Source organism: Pogona vitticeps, chromosome 7, assembly GCF_051106095.1.
Source record: "Pogona vitticeps strain Pit_001003342236 chromosome 7, PviZW2.1, whole genome shotgun sequence".
NCBI classification, from domain to species: Eukaryota; Metazoa; Chordata; class Lepidosauria; order Squamata; family Agamidae; genus Pogona; species Pogona vitticeps.
The window spans coordinates 31486764-31507286 of NC_135789.1; the positions used below are offsets into that span (position 1 = coordinate 31486764).

General features: G+C 47.6%; 1 protein-coding gene across 1 annotated transcript in view; it reads right to left on the reverse strand.

The window, feature by feature from the left end:
- Nucleotides 1–20455, reverse strand: part of DOC2B (double C2 domain beta) — a 70373-nt gene extending 49918 nt beyond the window's left edge. Inside the window, exons 1-2 of the mRNA XM_020809051.3 lie at nt 19761–20455; nt 138–217 (exon numbers count right to left, since the gene is read on the reverse strand). Of these exons, the coding sequence (XP_020664710.3) occupies nt 138–217; nt 19761–20139 (459 nt within the window). The 5' untranslated portion in view covers nt 20140–20455. The remainder of the gene's footprint in view (nt 1–137; nt 218–19760) is intronic.
- Between the last annotated feature and the right edge of the window lie 68 nt (nt 20456–20523).

Sequence of the window (20523 nt, forward strand, 5' to 3'; positions counted from 1 at the left end):
CAGATCCCCCCAGGAATACTGTATTGGGTTGGGAAATTCCAGACTGTTTTGTTTCAAGAATTAGAAGAAAAAGACATTCTCGCTCACCACTGAGCGGATCAACACTAGATGACTTAAGAGAGCTGTGAATCCCCTACCTTTGCTTTGTTGATTGTGCAGTGAAGGGCGTTGTTTTCCTGGTCATACAGCAAGCTGAAATCTAACGTCCCCAAGGCAGCTGGAAGAGATTAAGAAGGAAGAGGTTTATTAGAAGACAGCCGTATTTTGCACCCCACCCAGCTGCAGGGTCCAAAAATCTTCAGGGTCACACAGCACGCCGGTTCGTGAGGGGATCGTGAATCCGAATCATCAGGCAAATACACATCCCATACAAGGACAATGCAGGAGGTCTTAAGTGCAAAAGGGTTAGAGCAAACTGAGGTGCAAAGAAGAAACACTGGGAAAAGATCCTTTGGGGGACTACAAGGCCCATAACCCTGCAGCCAGCATGACATCCTGGTCCAAGATTCTTGTAGCCCCAAAAATAACTTTTACTCTAGTGAGAGTAGAGGGGGTGGAAGAGAACTACATAAACACACACACACACACACTAAACACAACATGGAACACTTTTCTTCTCAATCCATTATCAAATCCGCTTTCTGAAAACGTACCAATTTTCCTCCTAGGTAAGTACTACAAGATGGCTCTTAACTTTGGCCTCGCCGACTCCAGAGGAGGTCTATGAATCGAGCCCTAATAAGCCCCTCCTCAAGTCCAACACACTTTTTTCTCTCTTTTTTTGGAATGCCCAAATCATTTTATATCATGAGGGCCAGAAACTTGTTTTCCTAAAACAAAACAAACAAACAAAAAAAAAGAGGCAAAACACAAAAACTCACAATAGGCAGCACCTGGGGGGGGGATCTCCATTTTGGCTCTTGGTGTCACGCTTGCCACCTGTGTGCCCACAGCGTGCAGGGGAAACAGACAGGGCCCTTTCCTGCATCTCGCCGGGCCTTGTCTGCACCCCGTTCAGTTTCACACAACATACTTGAAAGGCAGCCTTTGGCAGAATGCTGGAGGAAATCAAAGTGGGTGCCATGGGGTGGGGAGACGAGAGAAGGGAGATGGGTGCTAAAATGAGTTAAATTTAGCACAGCATATATATATTTTTAAGGAAAATAATTTGAGAGGAAGGAGGTAGTTTTCTGGCACGCAGGAACCAATGGAAGAGGTTACAAATGGCAAAGAGCATAGGGGTGGGTGTTTTTAAGCAACACCAGGCATTCCTTTGGGGGACAGGCCAAGATCCGACCACGTCAGGGCTTTTTCACTGCATTTCTTTGCTTGCTTGCCTTCTTTACACCACAGCCCTATGAGGTAGGTCACGCCCAAAGAGCCTGTCTGTCTCAAGGTGAGTTTCGTGGGAGTAGAGGAACCGGCGGTCCTCGCCCTGAGCCCAACCTATAGGATTTCTGTCTCTTCTTCTGTGGCTCTTTTCCCATGGGTTGGCGGTTGCTGTTTCCGTCAGACCTTCGATGGGTTCTTTCCGCTCAGCAAAACCCCACCTGCTGCCGGGCCAGATCTTACAAACCGCCCAGGGCTCCTGGAGCAAAACCCAGAGGACGGATTCGCTAATTCCTCCACCCCAAGGGAAGGTGTGGGTTTCCTCCTGAGGACATCTGGCAAAGCTGGAGGGGGCCTGTTGAAAAAACAGGAAGAGGACGGGGAGGCGGGGAGAAATCCACAGAGCCTCGTTAAGATTCCAATTAGGGCAGGCAAACAAACAGCCAATTTTCCAGTGTTTTGCAAAAGTGTGCCCAGAAGGAAACCGTGTCTCTCGCTCGCTCTTCTTCCTCTGGCCAAATGTAGACAAAAACCCGTCTGTCTGAACCAGAATGTGGGGAAATTCTTTTTTAAACTAATCTGCAGCAATGGGAGCCTGATAGGGCAGCAGCTTGATAGCCCACCCAAAGACCCCCATACATATCAGTCGATCCATCCACCTATCACCTGAGCTGGGATGATGTGCAGGGCCCCTCCGAGGCCACAGATTTGTTCTTCTGGGTCTTCCTCCCTCACCCATCTCACTGGGCAAGTTATCGTGTTTTTTTTTAAACGAGGTTGCTCTTTTAATGCTTAGAAAATTCTTAATTCTCAACAGCCACAATGAGGAAAAGACGGGTGCCTTCTGCCAAGGAAGACAGATTGCGCTGCTCGGTTTGCCTCGCTTATTTGTTAAAAAAGCAGAGATGCGGAGACAGAAGAACCCTTCCCCCCCCCCAATATTTTGGTTCTTTTAAAAAAACAACGTGTATTTTGAATGGAGCTCAGATTTTTCTCTGCACCTGAAGGCAAGGGGGGAAATGTTGCCATCTTCAGAACCAAAACAAACAAATAAGGAGAGAAAACCCTTTGCCGTTGCATGGATCTTGGCTGTGGGTTTATGTTTGATGTTTAATTCATGGCACGCACAAAAGGAACTATTTCATGTGATCATCTTAAATCTCCCTACAATGGGAGAAAAAAAAATTACAGTCAACAGCGGGAGGGGGCTTACCAAATCCTTGATTAGGGACAGGAGAGAATTTGGTTCCGGTTCATTTTTTTAAATTGATGTTTTAAGAAAATGAGGAACATCTACACATTTTATGTGATGGAAGGAATTTAAGATTCTGGAAAGAAATCTGGAGGTTGGCTATTCTAGCATCCTAGTAGTACCTTCCAGTTGAAAAGGGAATATCTCTATTTTATTTTCCATATAATTCACAGAAACGGGCTTCCCATTCTCCCAAAGGAATATGCCTACCATGCCCATACTGAATAGCTGTGTGTAACTATTGTTGGGAGGTTCCCGAAAGTATTCATTTCAGAAGTAAATGTCCCGGTAAACCAACTTAAACCAGGCAAGGCACCAATAATTTTTTTCCCAATAAATAAATGAATATTCAATAAATACTGCACTGCTATTTATTTTCGGAAAGTGGCCTGAGAAAGGGGGAGGGATCTGGGACTTACTGGGAACCCCGTTTTTGCTGGTGTGGCAGTTCTGATCCATTGGTGGGGACCTGGTCACCCCTTCTCCTGGCATGGTGGCCAGGTAGGAAGCTGGGAGGCGGGTCAGGGAACATCTGCGTGTGTGAGAGAGAGTGTGTGTGTGTGTGACTCAAATGTATGCTTTGTGGCTACGTTTGGGGGGCATGATCTTGAACCCTATGGGGGGGGTCTGAAGTCACTAACCCCAGTGTTATGAAAGGGAGAGGTGTCATTTTGTTTCTCTCGGGTTTTGCAGGATTCTCCAAAACTCGGCCTGGAGAGGGCAGGAGCAAAGGGGGTGACAGAAAAGACAGGGCCAGAAAGCTCCCAAGGGTGCCACTGCCTCCTACCCACCAGAGTGGGCTTGGACGGGCATCCAGATTCTGCTGTTTACGGAGTGAATCCCACAAATTTCATCCCCCCCCCTTCTGCATTGCCTTGAGGGCAATCTATCAGGGCTTGAGAGAGTGGCTTTTCTAAACTAACTTCCTGAGCGTTGTTGAATTACACATAAAAAATGACTAGCCTCTTGAAGGCACCCTAATAAAAATATCCGGGAACCCACCGCTTCTATTTGTCTCTCCATCTTCCTCGTCCCACCACCCTCCGGGTTATCTGCACAGAGCCTGATAGCGCCTCTCTAGAGTCAAAACCAATGGCTTCCGAAAGGGGCTATGGAAATGAGGCTGATGGACGGAGGTTTCCTGTCTCCGATTTATTTAAAAAAATGCTGTGAAAATGCTGTTATGGTTGCAGCTACCTCTCCCCTCACCCCAAGTGTCACATTTTTGTGCGAAAGGCAGCCCCAGGGACCATTTCAGGTGAGGGCTGCTGAATTTTTATTTCCTTGCTCACTGGAACATTTGCTGTGAAAATCAAAGCAGCTTTTATTTAAAACCTGAGAAACAACAGGAGAAAATAAATATAGTGTGGGAATGGAAATCAAGCTTCTCTCCCCTAGTAACTTTCACAGTAGTTGGGAGAACAGGAAATTGCTGCTGTTGCATTTTTAAAATCTTTCTTTCTGTATGGGAGGAAAGCAGAAGAGACCTGTCGCATCAGACCAAAAGTCAGCTTAGACAGAAATCTTGATTTTTGCAGTAAAGCGTGCAAAAGTCATTTCTGAGTGCTACAGTTACCAAAACCATCCAGTTCACATATTCCATTAACAATGTTTACAGGTGGATTCTTTGAGCTACAGACCAAAAAAGTAACTTTTCCCACTCTTCTTTGGCCCCATTATTTCTTTTTCTTTTTTTCAGGGCTAGACAGGCCCTGCTCATCATAAAGGGTTCCATGTAAACGCCACCATTTTGCTGAACTGCTTTCCCCACAGAGGAACCTAAGGGAGACTCCACCCAACGGATCACACCAGACTGTCTTACTCAGAATTCAAGAAATGGAGGTCTTCGGGAAGTTTAATACGCCCCCCCCCAAAAAAGGGTAACCATTCTGAACTGTGTTCAGTTCAAATGGGATTTAGAACATGAAGGCAACAGCCCACTGGGTCCATCATCCGTTTGTTTGAGATAGACTGCTCCTGGCTGTGGAAGCTTCATACATCCATTGTGACTAGTAGCCACTTCTAGTCGCAGCCTCTTGGCAATGGATTACATTACACCAACCATCCCCAACAGACATTCTCCAAATGTGTGTGGGGGGGGGACTACAACTCCCATCCACTCCAGCTAGGATAACCAGAGTTGCACTCTGGCACACCTCGAAGCTGAGAAAAGACTCCACAAAATGGGCCTTGTTCCAATTCAGCACATTCATTTGGAAACCATGCATGAAGGATTGTGGAACGAATGATAGTACACAAGAGACTCAATAGCTGTTGCATGTACGATTCTGGGGCTCTACAGTGAAACACCCTCTCCAGTGCTAAAAACACACACACACACACACACACAACCCACAAGTGCAAATCTTGGGCCCATCTGCTCCTATCGCACCTTAAATCAGATCCGATGTCTGTGTCCTTGAATGACTCCTGGGGCAGGATAAGCGATTTGCATTAGAGGCTAAGAACCCGGATGAGCCCGGGTGCTCAGGTGACGGATGGAGGAACGTATGCTCAGGGATTCCTCCTCTGATCCTGAGGTCACCTTGAACCGTCCAGCTGCTTAGCAGATGGAGGAGTGCCACACGCTCAGAAATGGATCAGAGACAGAATACACTTAGTGACCTATATTTTGTGGGATGGGGCAGCGCTGAAACATCAGGAGAGGTGAGACATTTCTTTCCGTTTGATTAAATTGTTCCTAAATTCGCAAAATTGTGCATATATTCCAGGTAAAGAGCCCATGGCACTTTCAATTTTTTAAAAAACGAGCTGAGTTGCAAAATGCAACACGGTCGGATTTGCTCCTCTAAGGTCTCATTTGCCTAGTTTTCAAAGTTGGGCTTTGACTTCCTGCCCACGACGGTGGTTATAGAGTTGGGTTAAGGTCATCCTTACTTATTTTCCGGCACCATCACGGAGCATAAGGCTGGGAAAGTTTTCCACCTTATACTGTTGCAGTCCTTTTAATATAATATATAACCTTAAAACTGCAGAGCTGGAAGAGACCCTGCAGATAATCAAGTATAGCCCCCTGTCAAGATCCAGCTGCTCGCTGATTTGTTGTTGTTGTTGTTGTTGTTTTAGCCACCTTGCCACCATCCTGCCGCTGACCAAGTTTCACATTTAAAATTTAGTCTTCAGTGGCACTTTTAATTAGAGAGCCAATCTCCGGGAATGATAAAAGGCACCCACTGGAAGTTAAGAATAAGGACACACATATGCCCCAGTGTGCCTTCGAGCCACCTTTCTGTCATGACCTTTCTGTCTTGTAAGGGAATAAAAAGGGAGGAAAAGAATATTCTTTTTCATTTTTATAAAACCCTAGAGCGGTATGAAAACCACAGCAGACAGTAAGAGCTGATTAGATTAGGATTTGGGGCACCTTCTGTAGCAATTAAAAAAAAAGAGTCATTAAAAAAAAGAAAGCCCAAAATCATTACCAGGTATTGATCCTTGGTCTTTTGCCCTCCCTTCCTCCTCACCTATCATCCTGTTCCTCTTTTAATTATCCGAGGGTTTGGCGATAAAGTGCAGGATCTTTTATGATTTTTTTAAAGAGGGAGATAAAAATTTAAGTGGGAAGCAGATGTAGCATTAAAAGGAATGAACGGTTTGCCCTTCAGGTGCGAGGTGGCAATGTTCTTATTTTCATTTTAGTTCTAAACATGGCGCTCGGTGCCTTTTGCCTGCGTGTCTCGGGCAACCCTTATCCTGAGGGTGGGGAAAGTGGATCCTGCCGACCATTGATGACCCCCCCACAGGAATCAAAGGTGCTCCTCAGCGCCCCCCCGGATCCTTCCTCACCCCTTGAATGGGGCCTGGAGGGGCCACATCAGGTGGGGGAGCCAGGCACCATCAGAGACACCTTTTTTGAGCACTGAACTCGCAACAGCCCTGCCGGGCTGGCCACCAAGGCCTGACCAATCACAAAAGAGGGGCGTTTCCACAAGTGGCCAAAATGCCAAGGCTCCCAGCCTATGGGAGCCACCGAGAGGTCCCCGATGGGGAGCTGCCGTCTCTTCTTTTGAATGTGACACACGGAAGCTGCTTAGCTACTTTCGGTCAGAGTTAATACCGGCCTCCTACCCAGAGGATACAGCGGAGAGGCTTTTGATCTTTGCTGGCCACCCACGGCATAAACATTGCTCAGAAGGAGAGGAAGGAGAGGAGTGACAGATATGGGGGGGGGAGGGGACAACAACAACAACAAACCAGAGAAAGAACAAAAGCTCCCGGTTGACTCTTCTTAAGCTCGGCCCACGTATAACAAGCCTAGGCAACAGTTCTGGCCAGCCTATTACTTGACCAAAGGGACTCACAATAATGGCTTGCCACGAGAGTGCAGAGGGCAAGCCGGAGGCCAAGAGGTCTTCGCATACAAGCCAAACCTGCTCTTTATTCAGCTCATCATCAAGACTTCTGACCTGCCCTCCCTCCAGGGAGCTCTTGCCCAACCAGGTTCAGCACCTCGGAGAGTTCATTTGAAGTGAAGGCTAAAGCCAGGGGCAGATTCGCCTCCCCCATGGAGATGGAGGTAAGCATGCAGAGGGCAAAAAAGGCAGAGAGGGAATGGGGAGAGAGGAGAGGGAGAAGCCATTTCCCAAGGTGGGGAACAGCTTTCTACCACCAACATCCATCATTTGCAGAATTTGGGGGGTGGGCACCTCTCAGTATAGCCATCAGTAAGGAGTTATGGGAGTAAGAGTCCAGTTTCTCCAAGGCAAGAGGTCCCCACCCCTGATTTATACACGCTGTAGGACATTCTGAATAGGAGAGATTCTGTATGATTACCACCCCCACCCCCATTGGGCTTCTCTTTTCCCTCTGAGCTTAAATGCAATTCCTATAACTCTTAACAATGCTTCACAGTTGTGAGTCATCCCTAATGCCAACTATTTTGGACCGGGACATCTCAGCCTTAAACAGGCAATTAAGAGCCATTGGCCTTACAAAAGACCTGCTCTGAGAGAAGATAGAAAGAGCTACAACAGATTTATTCCTAAGCCCCAATGCAGCGGCCACCCTTTTTGGACTCTGGAGATGGGGATTGTTGGTATGAGCAACTGTGCTTCAACTACTGACCCTTCCACCACTGCAAGATGCACCATTATTAAATGCTTCTTTGAAAACAAATAAAGCCGCCTTCCCCAGAAGCCGGTGGTATGTTTTCTTTGTTTGCAAGGCTGACAATGGGAGGTCACGGGGGAAGGAGTTGTGCATCTCCCGTGGAGTTTGCTGATAATAGCCAGTCAATTTGACATTTCTTATCCAGACTGGAAGTGACAGGATATTATCTATTAATACCTTCCAAACAAAAAGTATAAGGTGAAGGGGAGAGAGAGAATCAACAGTAAGCTTCTATTTCCTCTCCCATTTGGTTAGAGTTCTTGAGTGAAAACTCTTTGGAATAAAACCAGGACCTAAGGATTCCTGGAGTGGATAAGCCCCCTTTCTTCAGTGCTTCGAAAAGCTCTTTAAAAAACAACAACAACCCAGTCAGGGCAATTTTGAAGGTTATAGACTCAAGAAAGCAACTTCCCAAAGTTCTGCCTTCATTTACAAAGTATGTAACAGACCCCAGACACCCTAAGCTGACGGAAGGGACGAGAAGGGTCCTTAAGAACTGCTCACCAGACCCAGCCCATGAATGAAGCCATAGGGCTCTGAGTCACCCCATCACGGACCTTTGCACTAAGCCAAGATGCTTCATATTTTTACATTAAATATCAGCCATTCCTCCTATCTTTGTACCTCTCCAGATTAACGAGCGTGCATCAATTCTTGAGGCTTCTTCTGTCATTGGGGGGGGGGGATGACCATGCTAAAGGTTATTCCCGAGATAATCTGTTTCATGTGGGCGCCCAGCAGATCTCTTTGACGGGATCAGTCCAAAGGCTGACAGGGGATTGGACAGATTAGCTTTCTCCAGCAGAAAACAAATGCAGGTTCAGTAACCTTCAGAGAGGGGGAGTAAGCTTTGTATTTTTTTTTTCACTACAACACGCAGGAAACAGCTCTCCATTGCGGAGTATGCTTTAAATGCTTCTTAGCTACAACGGTCCCTTCAAAAGATCAATGGAATATATTGTGTTGGTTTTTTTAAAGCACCAACAGAGAATTGCTCTTCCTGCTCTCAGAAGCTCCCGGGGGGAAAAAGGATTTTTCTGTGTGTGGCAAAACTTCCTAAACTTTCGAGGGCAACGTGGGGGCTTCAACGCGTAAACCTATTCTCATCAGGCTAGCAAATTTGTTCATCCACATCCAGGCTAATACCACGGTCAGATACTGGCTTAGAATCAAAACCGCTTTCTTGGATTTTACGAACATTGACATTTTATTCGAGGCCAATAATGTTAGGAAAAGTTGAAGGCGGCAGGAAAACAGGAAGGTCAAATATGAGATGGACGGGCTCCGTAACCACATTCTTGAGTTTGCAAGAGCTGAGCCGGGCTATTAATGACAGGACACTGGACTCTTTCATTCATTTGTAGGGTTGCCTTGGTGCCACAGAACAATGATGACAACATTTTATTCATGTCATTCGTATCGCCACTTTTCCTCTACTGTGCTTAAGCACCTTCCTCCCTTTATCCACCTAGTAACCCTTTGAGATAAGTCAGGCTGAAGAAAAGCTAAATAAATAAATAAATAAATAAATAAATAAATAAATAAATAAATAAATAAATAAATAAATAAATAAATAAATAAATAAATAAATAAATAAATAAATAAAAATAAAAAGCATGCTGCTCCTATATCACCCCATAGTGCTCCCTGGGCAGTTTACAATTTAATTATACAGGCTACACATTGCCCATCTGCCCTCGGTACTCAATTTACCAACCTCAGAAGGATGGAAGGCTGAGTGAACCTCGAGCCATCTCCCTGGGATTGAACCCAGGTCGTGAGCAGAGGTTTGGCTGTATTACTGCAGTTTAACTCTTATGCCAAAGAGGCCCCATAGCAAGACTGACTGATCCAAGATCCCCCAAAGACTTTCATGGCTCTTTGGGGGCTTGACTTTTCGAACAGTCAGTGTGGACTTGAATCTGACAATGGCCGGTTCTCGGGTATTAACTATTGACCCGGCTTCATACGCATCTACCAAAACAGAGAGGATAAAGTAGTCACAAGAGTGGGCATGCTTTTTTTAATATGGATAAATACAACAACAGAAATTACTGCCATCATTTTTATATACAAATAGAGAGCATCCTAGTTTTGTGGGGAAGATAGTGAGCAGGCCATCCAGATGAGATTAAAGAGAGATAAAAATGTCGTCACCAAACTCCAGAGCTACAAACAACACCAGCCAAGCTTAAATAGCCAGGGGATGAGATGATGGTCTAGCGGAGAAGACCACGAAGGGTATTGTGGTGTTCACCCAGCACAGGGCTCACCCAAGTATCCCTTTTCCTCGCTGCCACCCGTTGATCTCTCTATCAACCTATATTTCCTATTAAAGACTGAGATCCATTCAGTATTGAACTTTTAAAACAGAAACAGGTTTATTGATTACACGTTGTTTTAGGAATAGTTCTTAAGCACATTCTTAAAAGTTACCCAGAGCTTCGGTATTTTGCTTTATCCTCTTCTGTCTTAATTAATACCAGTCCCACTCTGACTAATCACTCCTTAAACACTCTCTCTCTTTGCCTCAAACCCCCAGACTGCTTTTTCTCCTCTCTGTCTCTGTGACTCTGAACTTCTCTAGACTCTGGCTCCCCCCTCCCTTCTAGTTTCTCTGGCTCCGCCTCTCAACAGCTCTCATTGGTCCATGCAAATACACTGCTGAATATTCATGCCAGGGGTGATCGCTACAAGCATCATCTCCATCCAGAGTCCCCCAGTGTCATCATCTGGGCTGACCTCTCCTCAAAAGATTGGCACGCTAAGTCCCAAACATGTATTCCAGATAAAAACCATTGAGTTGGATCGTTTTTCCTTGCAAGACATGACTGACCGTCCCATTGAAATGATTTCAGTTGGTTTTTCGAGGATTTGCCAAAATTTAAGGAATTTGCAAATGGCTTCATCTTTTGAGAGTGGAAAGATTCCTTTTTTAAAAACCTGAATGCAAGAGCCATGGAAAATGACTAATTTCCCCCATTGCAAAATTTCATACCCACTCTCTCGCCTCAATCCTCGTGCCCGCCTTTATTCTAAAATTAAAGAGACCCAAACACAGCAGCTTCTTTTCATAAAGGATTTGCCTTTTCATAATTTTGCTAGCCACTCCCAGTTAATCAAAAACCCCTGGTAAATACATTAGTGTGTCTTGGCTTAGTTTGTGACAGGTAAAGGTTTCACGAGAAGTACTTCCAAAAATACTTATGTCCCAAAAAAACCACTTATCAATGCCGTACAATCCACAAGCGCAATTATATTTCTTGGTCTTAAATGGTCCCTCAGTGTTTTAGGCAATTAGACGTTCCATAATTTCAATTTAAAGATGGCCTTTGCAATTTTCTCTCCTGTGCCTTTGTTATTGTATTTGATTCCCCGAGCAAGGAATTAAAGGGGAAAGAAATAGCTTTGTTGAGTTGTGTGGTTTTTTTTAAAGAATATACAGTACATCTAAATAGAAAAAGAAATGGCAAACTGACAAGATGGCAGGGAGTGAGAATGGAACTGGACAGCAAAAATGAACCGGCTAAGGAATACAAAGGCAACAGAGCACACCGGACAGAGCTATGCACAAGATATGGGTTTAAACCACTGTTTTTCACTCTAGAGGGCAACAAATCTGTTAGTATGATGATGTTTTTTGATGTGGAGAGAAGCACAAGATCCCCGACCCGTTACTGAGGAATAACAAGCCAACAGAGCTGCCAGGAGCTACTCTGGGAGCTGAGCCCGAAAAGGCACAAGCTGAAAGACGGTTGGTCCAGAATATGAAGAAGACTTTTCTCTCTGTCTAACGGCTTGTGTTGGAGGCTGGCAACTGGGCGTCCTAAAGGTGAGACCAGCAAGGGGGTGGTTTGTTGCGTCCCTCAGACGCCAAGCTGGTCTCCCCCTGGAAGCGCGTCTGGAACCTCCAAAGAAATGGAAGAAGGAAACCGTCATAAGAAGGGAGGGAGGGAGGGACAGGGGGACCCAGATTCAGAATCAAAGGGGGATAAAACATTTCCCCTCTAAAGACAAAATCATTTCCATCTTCTGTGTCTGCGCAACCTTCTCACCAAGCAGGCCGATGGGACTTCAAAAAACAAACAAAAATACCCAAACAAACCTCAGTGCCAGGACAGACAAGCCAACATAGGCCCCTAACAAAGTGCCATTTGTCACGACAAACTCCCTCTGCCAACCCGTTTGACCCAAAGTCGGACACGTTGCACTGTACAGACGTTCCAGGACCCTGGACAGCTCTGAAGGGTGAACAGTCTCTTCCGGGAGTTCTCCTCTTGGGTGACACTCTGAGGAAAGGGGTTCCCTCCCCCCCCCCAAGACTGAAAGAGATGCAGGACGTGGCCTAGTACCACCCTAATAATCATCGCAGGGCTCGGGTGGCCTCGGCGCTCAAAGCCAGACCTTGCAGGAGGCCTGCCAGCAGAAGGGAAACCGAGGGCCTTCGATCTAAATGCGCACAGCTGCTCATGCATCAGGAATCCGGCTAAGTTTGGGTTCCTGGAACCTTTGGAAGCTGTGCACAGCTCAATTCTGCAGGATCACCACCCGTGTAGCATGGAACATATGGCGCTGTCTTCTACTTGAGTCCTCCCATCAGAGGCTGGACTACAGTTCCCAGAATTCCCAAAGTGGTACAGTCAGTGATCTTAACTTCGGCATTGTCTTCGGTTTGTCTAGGATGTGATTGTTATGTACGGATGTGAAAACAAGACAGGAAAGAAAGCTCAGGACTTGAAATCCAGGCTTGCTTTCTGGGCACCCGGTCTACCAGAAAGATTTTTAAAAAGTGGGTTCCAGATCAAATCAAGTCTGAACTTTCTCTCCCTCTAGAAGTGCAAATGACTAAACTGAGGCTGTTGTTCTTTGGATGCCCACATCAGAAAACAGCAAAAGACAGAAATGCCAGGAAAAGTGGGAGACAGGAGGGAGAGAGGAAGAATCAAACGTGAGATGAATTGATTCAACAAAGGAAGCCCTGGCCTACAGTTTGCAAGCACACAGAGAGAGAGAGATTATTATTTTCCTCCTATACTATCCAATATTATCATGTCCTCCCTTCCTCATCTTTTTTACAAGGAAAAAGATCTTTCTGAGCTAAAGTGCTCCAAACATCATAAATTTTCCTTGCAGGGGACTTGCCTCAGAGATCCTTGATTGTTATTCTTTTCCACACATTTTCCATTTCCATCCATGTTTTTCCCCCAGCAATGGGGCATGTGTCAGGACAGAGCGGCAGAAAGAGAAAGAAAGAAGCAAAGATATCTTTTAAAAGGTACTGCAAAGAAAGGTCTCGAGCCCAATTACAGGTAATTTCTGCCATGAGGGAAAGGATGATCAGATATTTGCATGAGACACGGCATATTCTTCTTGTGGCTGAGAGATATTGATGTTTCTCTGAGGAAACCTTGCTAGATTCTTTTGAAACAATTTTCTTTCACATCTCATGGGCTATTTTGACCAAATCAAAACACCCCAAGATCTTCTTAGAAGTTTCACGTCTTGGATGCTAAAAAATCTCTCCAATCAAGAAAGCGATCAAGCAAGAATATTAACGTGAACAAATAAGGACTGCAGCATCAAAATTCTATTAAAATATAGAAAAACAGAATCACTTTGGTGACAGGATGAGGAACAAAAGGTGCAGACTGTTACAGCTGATCATCCGACATAAAATTAAAAATGGAAAGAAGGGAAAGAAAGAGCATTTCATGGCTAAAAACCCAGAAAGTCTGTCTTTCATGCAACCATATCCTTGTTTAGGCGTCCTGCATGTGAAACTGAGAACATCTGCCCAACATCTGCCAGCGTTTCTCATTAGCCCTGGCTACCCTCAGGCTGGCTTAAAAATATGGATGTTTGAAAAACTCCACACAGGGACACTTTCATCCGTGGGGAAAATGTGGAGAAAAAGGCTATACATGAAAATAGGCATGCATTTTTGTGCAGGATGGGAATAAGAAGGAATGAAGAGGCAGTGTTGGGTGAGGACGCTGTTCAGGTTTGGCCACAGAAGACAAACCCGGCAGGTTTTTCACTCAAGAGGAGAATAAGCCATAGTTTTCTACAAAAGCATTACCTGCAGGCAATCTGGAAGGTTTAGACCTGAGAGAGGGACTGCTCCACTGGTTTCTACACTTAGGTGCTCACAGAACGTTAGATTAATTCCAATTCCCATCGTTCACGACCGCGACAAGGGCCGACTAGGGCTTCCAGGGGGGATGAGGGAGTTGGGAAGGATTTTGAGAGGAACCAGATGGTCTTACGTGACCCAGCACTTGCTTGCCCCTTAAAGCCCTACAACGAATACAAACACAAGTGGGTCTTGGAAAAGTTCCTTTTTCTGGAACGGCAGGTCTCTGGATCCCTGAGCCCACACAGTCAATTGATCCTGCTAGCTGGGGATTTTGGGCAATGTAGTCCCCAAAGTTACTTTTCCCGGCCCTGAAAAGACTGGCAATGGGTTGCCCAGGCACCGTTTCTGTCTCTTGCAGCCTCCCAATGGCAGAGAGAAGCAGACATGTAAAAATAGCAGCCCGCCACATATGTTCACCAAAACTGAGGTCTCTCTATCAGTTCTAAAACTTCTCTCTCTTCCTGTTTTCTTCCCACCCCACCCACCCACTTCTCCCTCCTACCATTCAGGCTTTTCGCTTTCCTTCGCCAAATTCTTGGCATCGCTCAATTGCAATCTGTGGTCTTTTCCATCCTTCGAGATTGGCAACAGCTGCTAGCCACTGTTATTAGTATTATTGGTATTATTATTATAAGGATTTTGGCTGCTTCAGGATCTGTAAGGGTGCAGAGATGCAGTATTCTCTCCTTGCTTACCCTCCAGAATTCCGGATTTTTTGGGGGGGGGGGGGATGATGACGTATTTTTATTTTTTTATTTTATTTTGCTGAGTCATTCTGGGGAAATGCTACCTAAATGCTTTCTCCTGTGAGGTCACCCCCCGACGTCGGCAACAGGACTTAGTAAGCAGACGGCTCATTAGAGGTTTTAATTCCCACACAGCTAAAATCGGTCTGCCTGGACTCCCGGCCTCCTCAAGACGTGGGGGACGAGGCCTTTACTTCAGTTTTGCAGGAAGAAAAACGACGTCGCTGCTTGGATTTTCAACCGTGCTGCCATGAATCTTACAGATCTTTGGGCAAATGGTTCAAGCATTTTTTGTTCCATGGGGCGAAGGGGACACCCACCATGTCAGGGCTCCCTCTTCTCTCTGATATTAGGGATCATTCTTATAACAGTGGAGGAAAGGATGGGATTTCCAAGCAACAATAAGTGTTGTGAGTTACCCTTAATACCATGGCAAAGTATTTTGGGGTGGCTTGGTTTCGAACAGGCAATGAAGAGCCATTAGCTGTACAAAAGACCTGTTCCCAATAAAGTCAAAAGGGGCTAGAAAGTGGTTTGTCACTGGAGATGAAGATATTTGGACTCCCTTTCATCTTTGGACTCCCCTTCGAGGACCTGGCTTTGGGAACTGTCAAGAGGAACAGATGCACTCCACAATGGCCTAATACACTGCCATTCTCCTTTCCCCATCACCAAAGAGCCTTACCCTCACCAGCAGGAAAAATCATCACCTGGAAAATTACATGTCAGTCATCTGCAGCTGAGGATAATGCAGGTGCGGCACCCGCAGAGAAGCACCAGCAGCTGCTGGAGGCACCTTGAGCCTGGGTGTGGGTGTGTGATGGTCTCGGAGCACTTGCCTTCCAAAGAGCGAAGGGTGAGGGTTGACCCTCACCCCACCCATGACTGCCCCACGCCATGAAGGAGGAGAGGGCCTGAAATAACAGATGGTGAGAGGTAGCAACAAAATGCTGAGGAAGAGAGAGTGATGCGGCCTGAAGCAGTGAGGGAAGGTGCTGTTCCACTTCCAGGATCCTGTTCCCCCCTTCCCAAATCTGGAAATGATCCTCCAAGCTGCCCCCACCCCACCCTCCGCTGGTTTCCTACGCTCCACCGGAGATCATAGTCTTCTGCAGTGGCAAGAGGGCAGTTAAGCCCCAACTTTCTTCAATCCCACATAGTATTTAGAAACACACACTCACTGGGTCCCTCAATGGAAAGGACCCTCCAAAACAGCCAACACCACACCAAGCCCATCATTCCCAAGGGGGCCTCTTCACTCTGCACACACCCAAGGTTATCTTAAAGTCCTCAAAGGAAAGGTACTGGCATTTTCAGAAAGGTGAGGTTAGGATGATGACAAAGCCACCGCTGGGGCTAAACAATTCGCCATTCCTCTGACCCTGCCATTTCCCTGCGAAGATGTCTATCTCGTTGTCACCTTAATGGCATCACCCTGCGTCCCAAGCGAATTGGCTAGGAGGCATGGCGATGCGGACGTCCTGTCTGCCATGTGATCCCTGACTGGTTGCAAAACACTGCGATCTCATCATCACGTTCACTGTGTGATCCCTGATTGGGTGGGATTGCCTGTAGGAACTATCCCTCGAAAGCAACAGCATTTTAGTAAAAATGTCAGAACGATATTTACTAAAGCAAACGTCTTCCTTATGCAGTATGTTGTGGAATAGCTCCTTTCTATGTGAAAGTCCAAACCAGGCATTCTTAGGAGCAGATTTTTTAAAAAAATGTTAACAGGGTTAAATGATGATCAACATTTGCCTTCTGAGATACTCACTGCTGGGAATGCTTTATTAAAACCTCTGGACTAAAGGCTAGATGAGAATTCTATTTGGTTCCTTTGATAAAGGAAGGAAGGAAAAGGAAGGAAGGAACTTCCTTTACCTTCTAGAATTTTTTCATACTCTTAACTGAAAGAATTTGAGATTTTAAATGTTTAAATGTGGCAGAAACCAATAGATTCACCCCATCAGGCAGAAGACTTTGAAGGTTTTGCTTTTCAAACACTGAGTTCAAATCCCTCCATGAAATGAAGGTTGCCCCTCCCCCTGAGGTGTCTCATCTTTCACACCTACACACCAGACATGGACAGCGCGATCCTCTCACCCTGGAAATTGTCGCGCTGATTCAATTTGGCTGGCGCAAATGGGGTGAACATTTTGTTGGCTTCGTTTCTGATCAGAACTGCCCAGATTTTGCCAAGTTCTTCATAAATTGAAGGGGAAAGACTTAAAAACCCATGTGTGGGAGAAAGCAACGTAGACTGATTCAGCCATTCCTACTCTGTGATTCCTAACAGGCTGGATCGGAGGCAAGCAAACCACTTCTCTCTGGATGCTGCTGGATTACAACTCTGTTCCGCCCTTGCTGGGGTTGAGGAATGCTGGGGGTTGTAGTCTGAAATGCCCACTTTTTGCCCCCCCCCCCCGTGTTAGATGCTCATTGAACTCTGATCCAGTACCTCCGGTGACCACTGCTGGCTACTAGGGGTAGCAAGTACGTCACTTCTCTGAGAGCAGCGTGGGAACAAGTCATCGGAAGAGCCCATTCTCCCATTTGGATACATCCCTGGATGAGTCAAGACTGGCTGAACATGTCAACACACCCTGGAGAAGAATTACATGAGAACGGAGGCAGGACTTTGGCCAGAAGGACTGGATTTGGTGAGGTCCCTCCCACAGGCAAAATCCCTGCGGCAGATTTAAGCCCACATCAATATTCTACTGCAAGGTGTAAATTCTGATGTGTGAATGGAGACAGGAAAAGTTACTTTTTAGACTCCCCAGCCAGCAACAGCCACTGGCTTGTAATTGTTCTGATCTTCTCTGTGTGGTTTGGATATGCATGGAATTGTGTACCTATAGAGGCTCCACACACCTGGAGAGCACATGGCAAGTAAGTTAGGCGAATATTCTGTTTTCTACCTGAGGAAGGAGAATTTTTGATGAGAATTGGGGGGGGGGGAGAGATTCAAAAGACTTTAAAAACCTTAGAAGTGTGGAGTTAAAAACTGTCATCATCCATCAGTACACCTTTCCTCTCTGGAAGAGAGAGCCTACATCTTAACGGGTAAGCAGTCAACCAAAATTCAACAGATGACTCCATTCTATATAACCAAAACTACCAGTTGCATTTCAGCCTGTCAAGATCGGCAGAGAGAGCCAAAAAATACAGAGGAATCAGCTCTAAAGGGCAGACTGTTTTGATTCATTGTGGGGGAACAGCACAAGTAACACTTTGCAGACACAGAAGATTGATTCCCTGCCGGCCCCAGCAAACTCCCTCTTTCTCTCTCCCAGTTTATGGGATAAATCCTTGACTGCAGCTCTCCTCCCTGTTAACCCCCTTTCAGCTAACAGAAGCTGTGAGCAAGCTAAGAGAAGGTGGTTTTAAAAAAAAGAAAAGAAAGAAAAGAAATAGATACACCTATAGTTTTCCTCATTCATGTGAGCCAGGAAAGGGGGTCTCGGCTTTTCAAAGAGAAAGGGTTAAAAATCACCAGCCATCAAGGGCTCTAGAGGTTAAAATCAGGAGGGGAAATAGCCCAGAGGTTGGGCTTTTTTTAATTAAAAAAAGGAAAAAACCCAAACTCCAGGGATCTATGCTGCACTGCCTTTACACTACCTGTATTCCCACCCCACCCCCACCCCCCAAGGGTCTTGGTTTTCCTACTTACTGCTCAGGGAATTCTATCTGGACCGCAATAAAGAGGAGAAAACAAGCTGAGGGCACAGGAAAGATGATACCAAAATATTCTCACCTGCCTTGGATTCCTAAACCATGAACCTGTTACATAATCGGTTCAGACTAGTAATACGGATTTGATATGGGAAGGAGACGCTCTTCCTACATGCTTGCATGCACAAATAAAAACACACACACACACACATACATACACACAGCCCTACATAGCCCCAAACCAGCTCCCCATGCAACAGGAAGCACCCTCTGTTTTCCACACGCGCGCACACACACACACACACACCAGTGTCGCTCCCGAGAAAAGGATGCAACTGGTGTGGTGGTGTTTTTTGCCGGAGCCTGGCATCAAGGCAATGGGGGGTGGGGGGGTGGGGAGAGAGACCTAGGGAAGCAAGACCTCCTTGCTTTCTCTCGTGTCTCTGTCTAGGGGGAAGAGAATCACCTGCTGCAGAGGCATGGCTGTTGCGGCGAGCTCCAGCCCACCCGAGGTGGTCACGCAGGGCGATGCAGTGACATTGAGAAACCAAAGGGATGGTTGGAGGTGGGGAAGGAGTCGCGGTGCGGGGGGGGGGGGAGCGTTTAAGCTGATGGCAGAGAAAAACAGTCCAGGAGGGGCAGGAAGGATGTTTGGGGTTTGCTGGGGGGGGGGAGTCTTAGGTTCAGGGGGAAGCAGGATGATGGAAGGGAAGAAGGCAGGAGGGAAAATAGAGGGTGGAAAGGCGGGAGGATGGATGGGGAAGGCGGAGAAGATGGTAACAGGTTTCTGGAAAGGCAAAACGCACAGAGCTTACGGTTTAAAAAGAAAGAAAGAAAGAAAGAAAGTGGTCAGGAGACTTTTCCACAATCGCAGAGAGTGGGAGAAACAGGAAGGGGGAAGACTAAGAGGGAGAGGGAGAAACTAGGCTCCTTGGGAGGATGATGGGCACAAGGCTGGAAGAGAAGCACACCAGAATTTGGGGACCCTTCCCTCTCTCTCTCTCTCTCTCTCTTTCTCTCCCTTTTGAGAACTCTTGGTCTTGCCAGATGTGGGGCTTCTAGGAAGCTTACCTGCCCCTTCAACCAAGTGAGCCTGTTCCCCCCCCCCAGTTCACAAATGCCAGCAACCCCTTGGCAAGCCCCTCGCCCGCTGGTCTGGACCGGATGGGCACCGGCCTGGCACACAGCTCGGGGCTCCGCGCCATTCTGAGGGGACTGAGCAAGGGGTAGGGGGGGAGGACAAGCCCCGAAGGGTGGGGGCCGCGGGTGGCTCGACCTTTCAAGCCTCCCTCTGACCTCCAGGGGTTGGCCTTCTGAAACCGGGGCCCGATCCAGGCTCCCGGGAGGTGGCAGAGAAAACTCCCCAGCCAGGAGAACTTTGGATGAAGACCGCATGAGACCCACACCAACACACGCACACACGGACACACGGACATCACGAACTCAGCTGGAGAAGTGGGGGGGGGGGAACAAAGGCTCCCGAACTTACTGCAATCATCCGATTCGTAGCCCTCCGGGTCGACCCCTTCCTCTTCCTCCTCCTCGGCCCGCGGCTTGGACGCCGCCGCCGGCGGCGGGGGCGGCGTGGCCGGCGGCGGCTGTTCCACCGGTCGAGTCCCGTAGGCGCCGAAGAGCTGGTCGACGTCTTCATCCTCCTCGCGGGGCGCGGGCTCCGAGGGGCTGACGGCCGCCGGGCCGGCCGAGGAGCGCAGGCTGTTGCTCCGGCTGACCGTGGCCGGCAGGCCGCGGGGGAAGCGGGGGAAGTAGTCCGAGATCTGCTTGATGGGCCGGATGGGTCCCGGGCAGACGTCAATCGCCATGTGCTCCTGGATGCTGATGGTGGTCTTCTCGCCTTTCCGGAGTGTCATGCATACGGCGGCTCCCGGAGGGCAGGTGCCCCGCTGCCCGAAGAGAATGGCCGGAAGGCGGGCGGGCGAGCGGGCGAGAGATGGGGAGCGAGGGGTCGCCCTCCCCGTGGCCGACGGGACCCTCTCCCAAAGGGGGGAGGCAGGCAGGCAGGCAGGCAGGCGCGAGGTGGGGAGAGAGCGAGATCGGGAAGGGCAGCGGAGTTTCCAGCGGCGCCTTAAGGGGCTCGCCTCGCCCGCCGGCTCTCCAGCGCCCGGCTCCTGCTCATGCTGTGGCGGGTCCGGGGCTGGCGGAGTCTGCGAAGCGAGAGCGGGAGAGGGAAAAAGGCTCGGAGGCCGGGGGTGGGCGCTCGGGTGATGTCACCCGCTCTCGCAACCAAGCCCGGC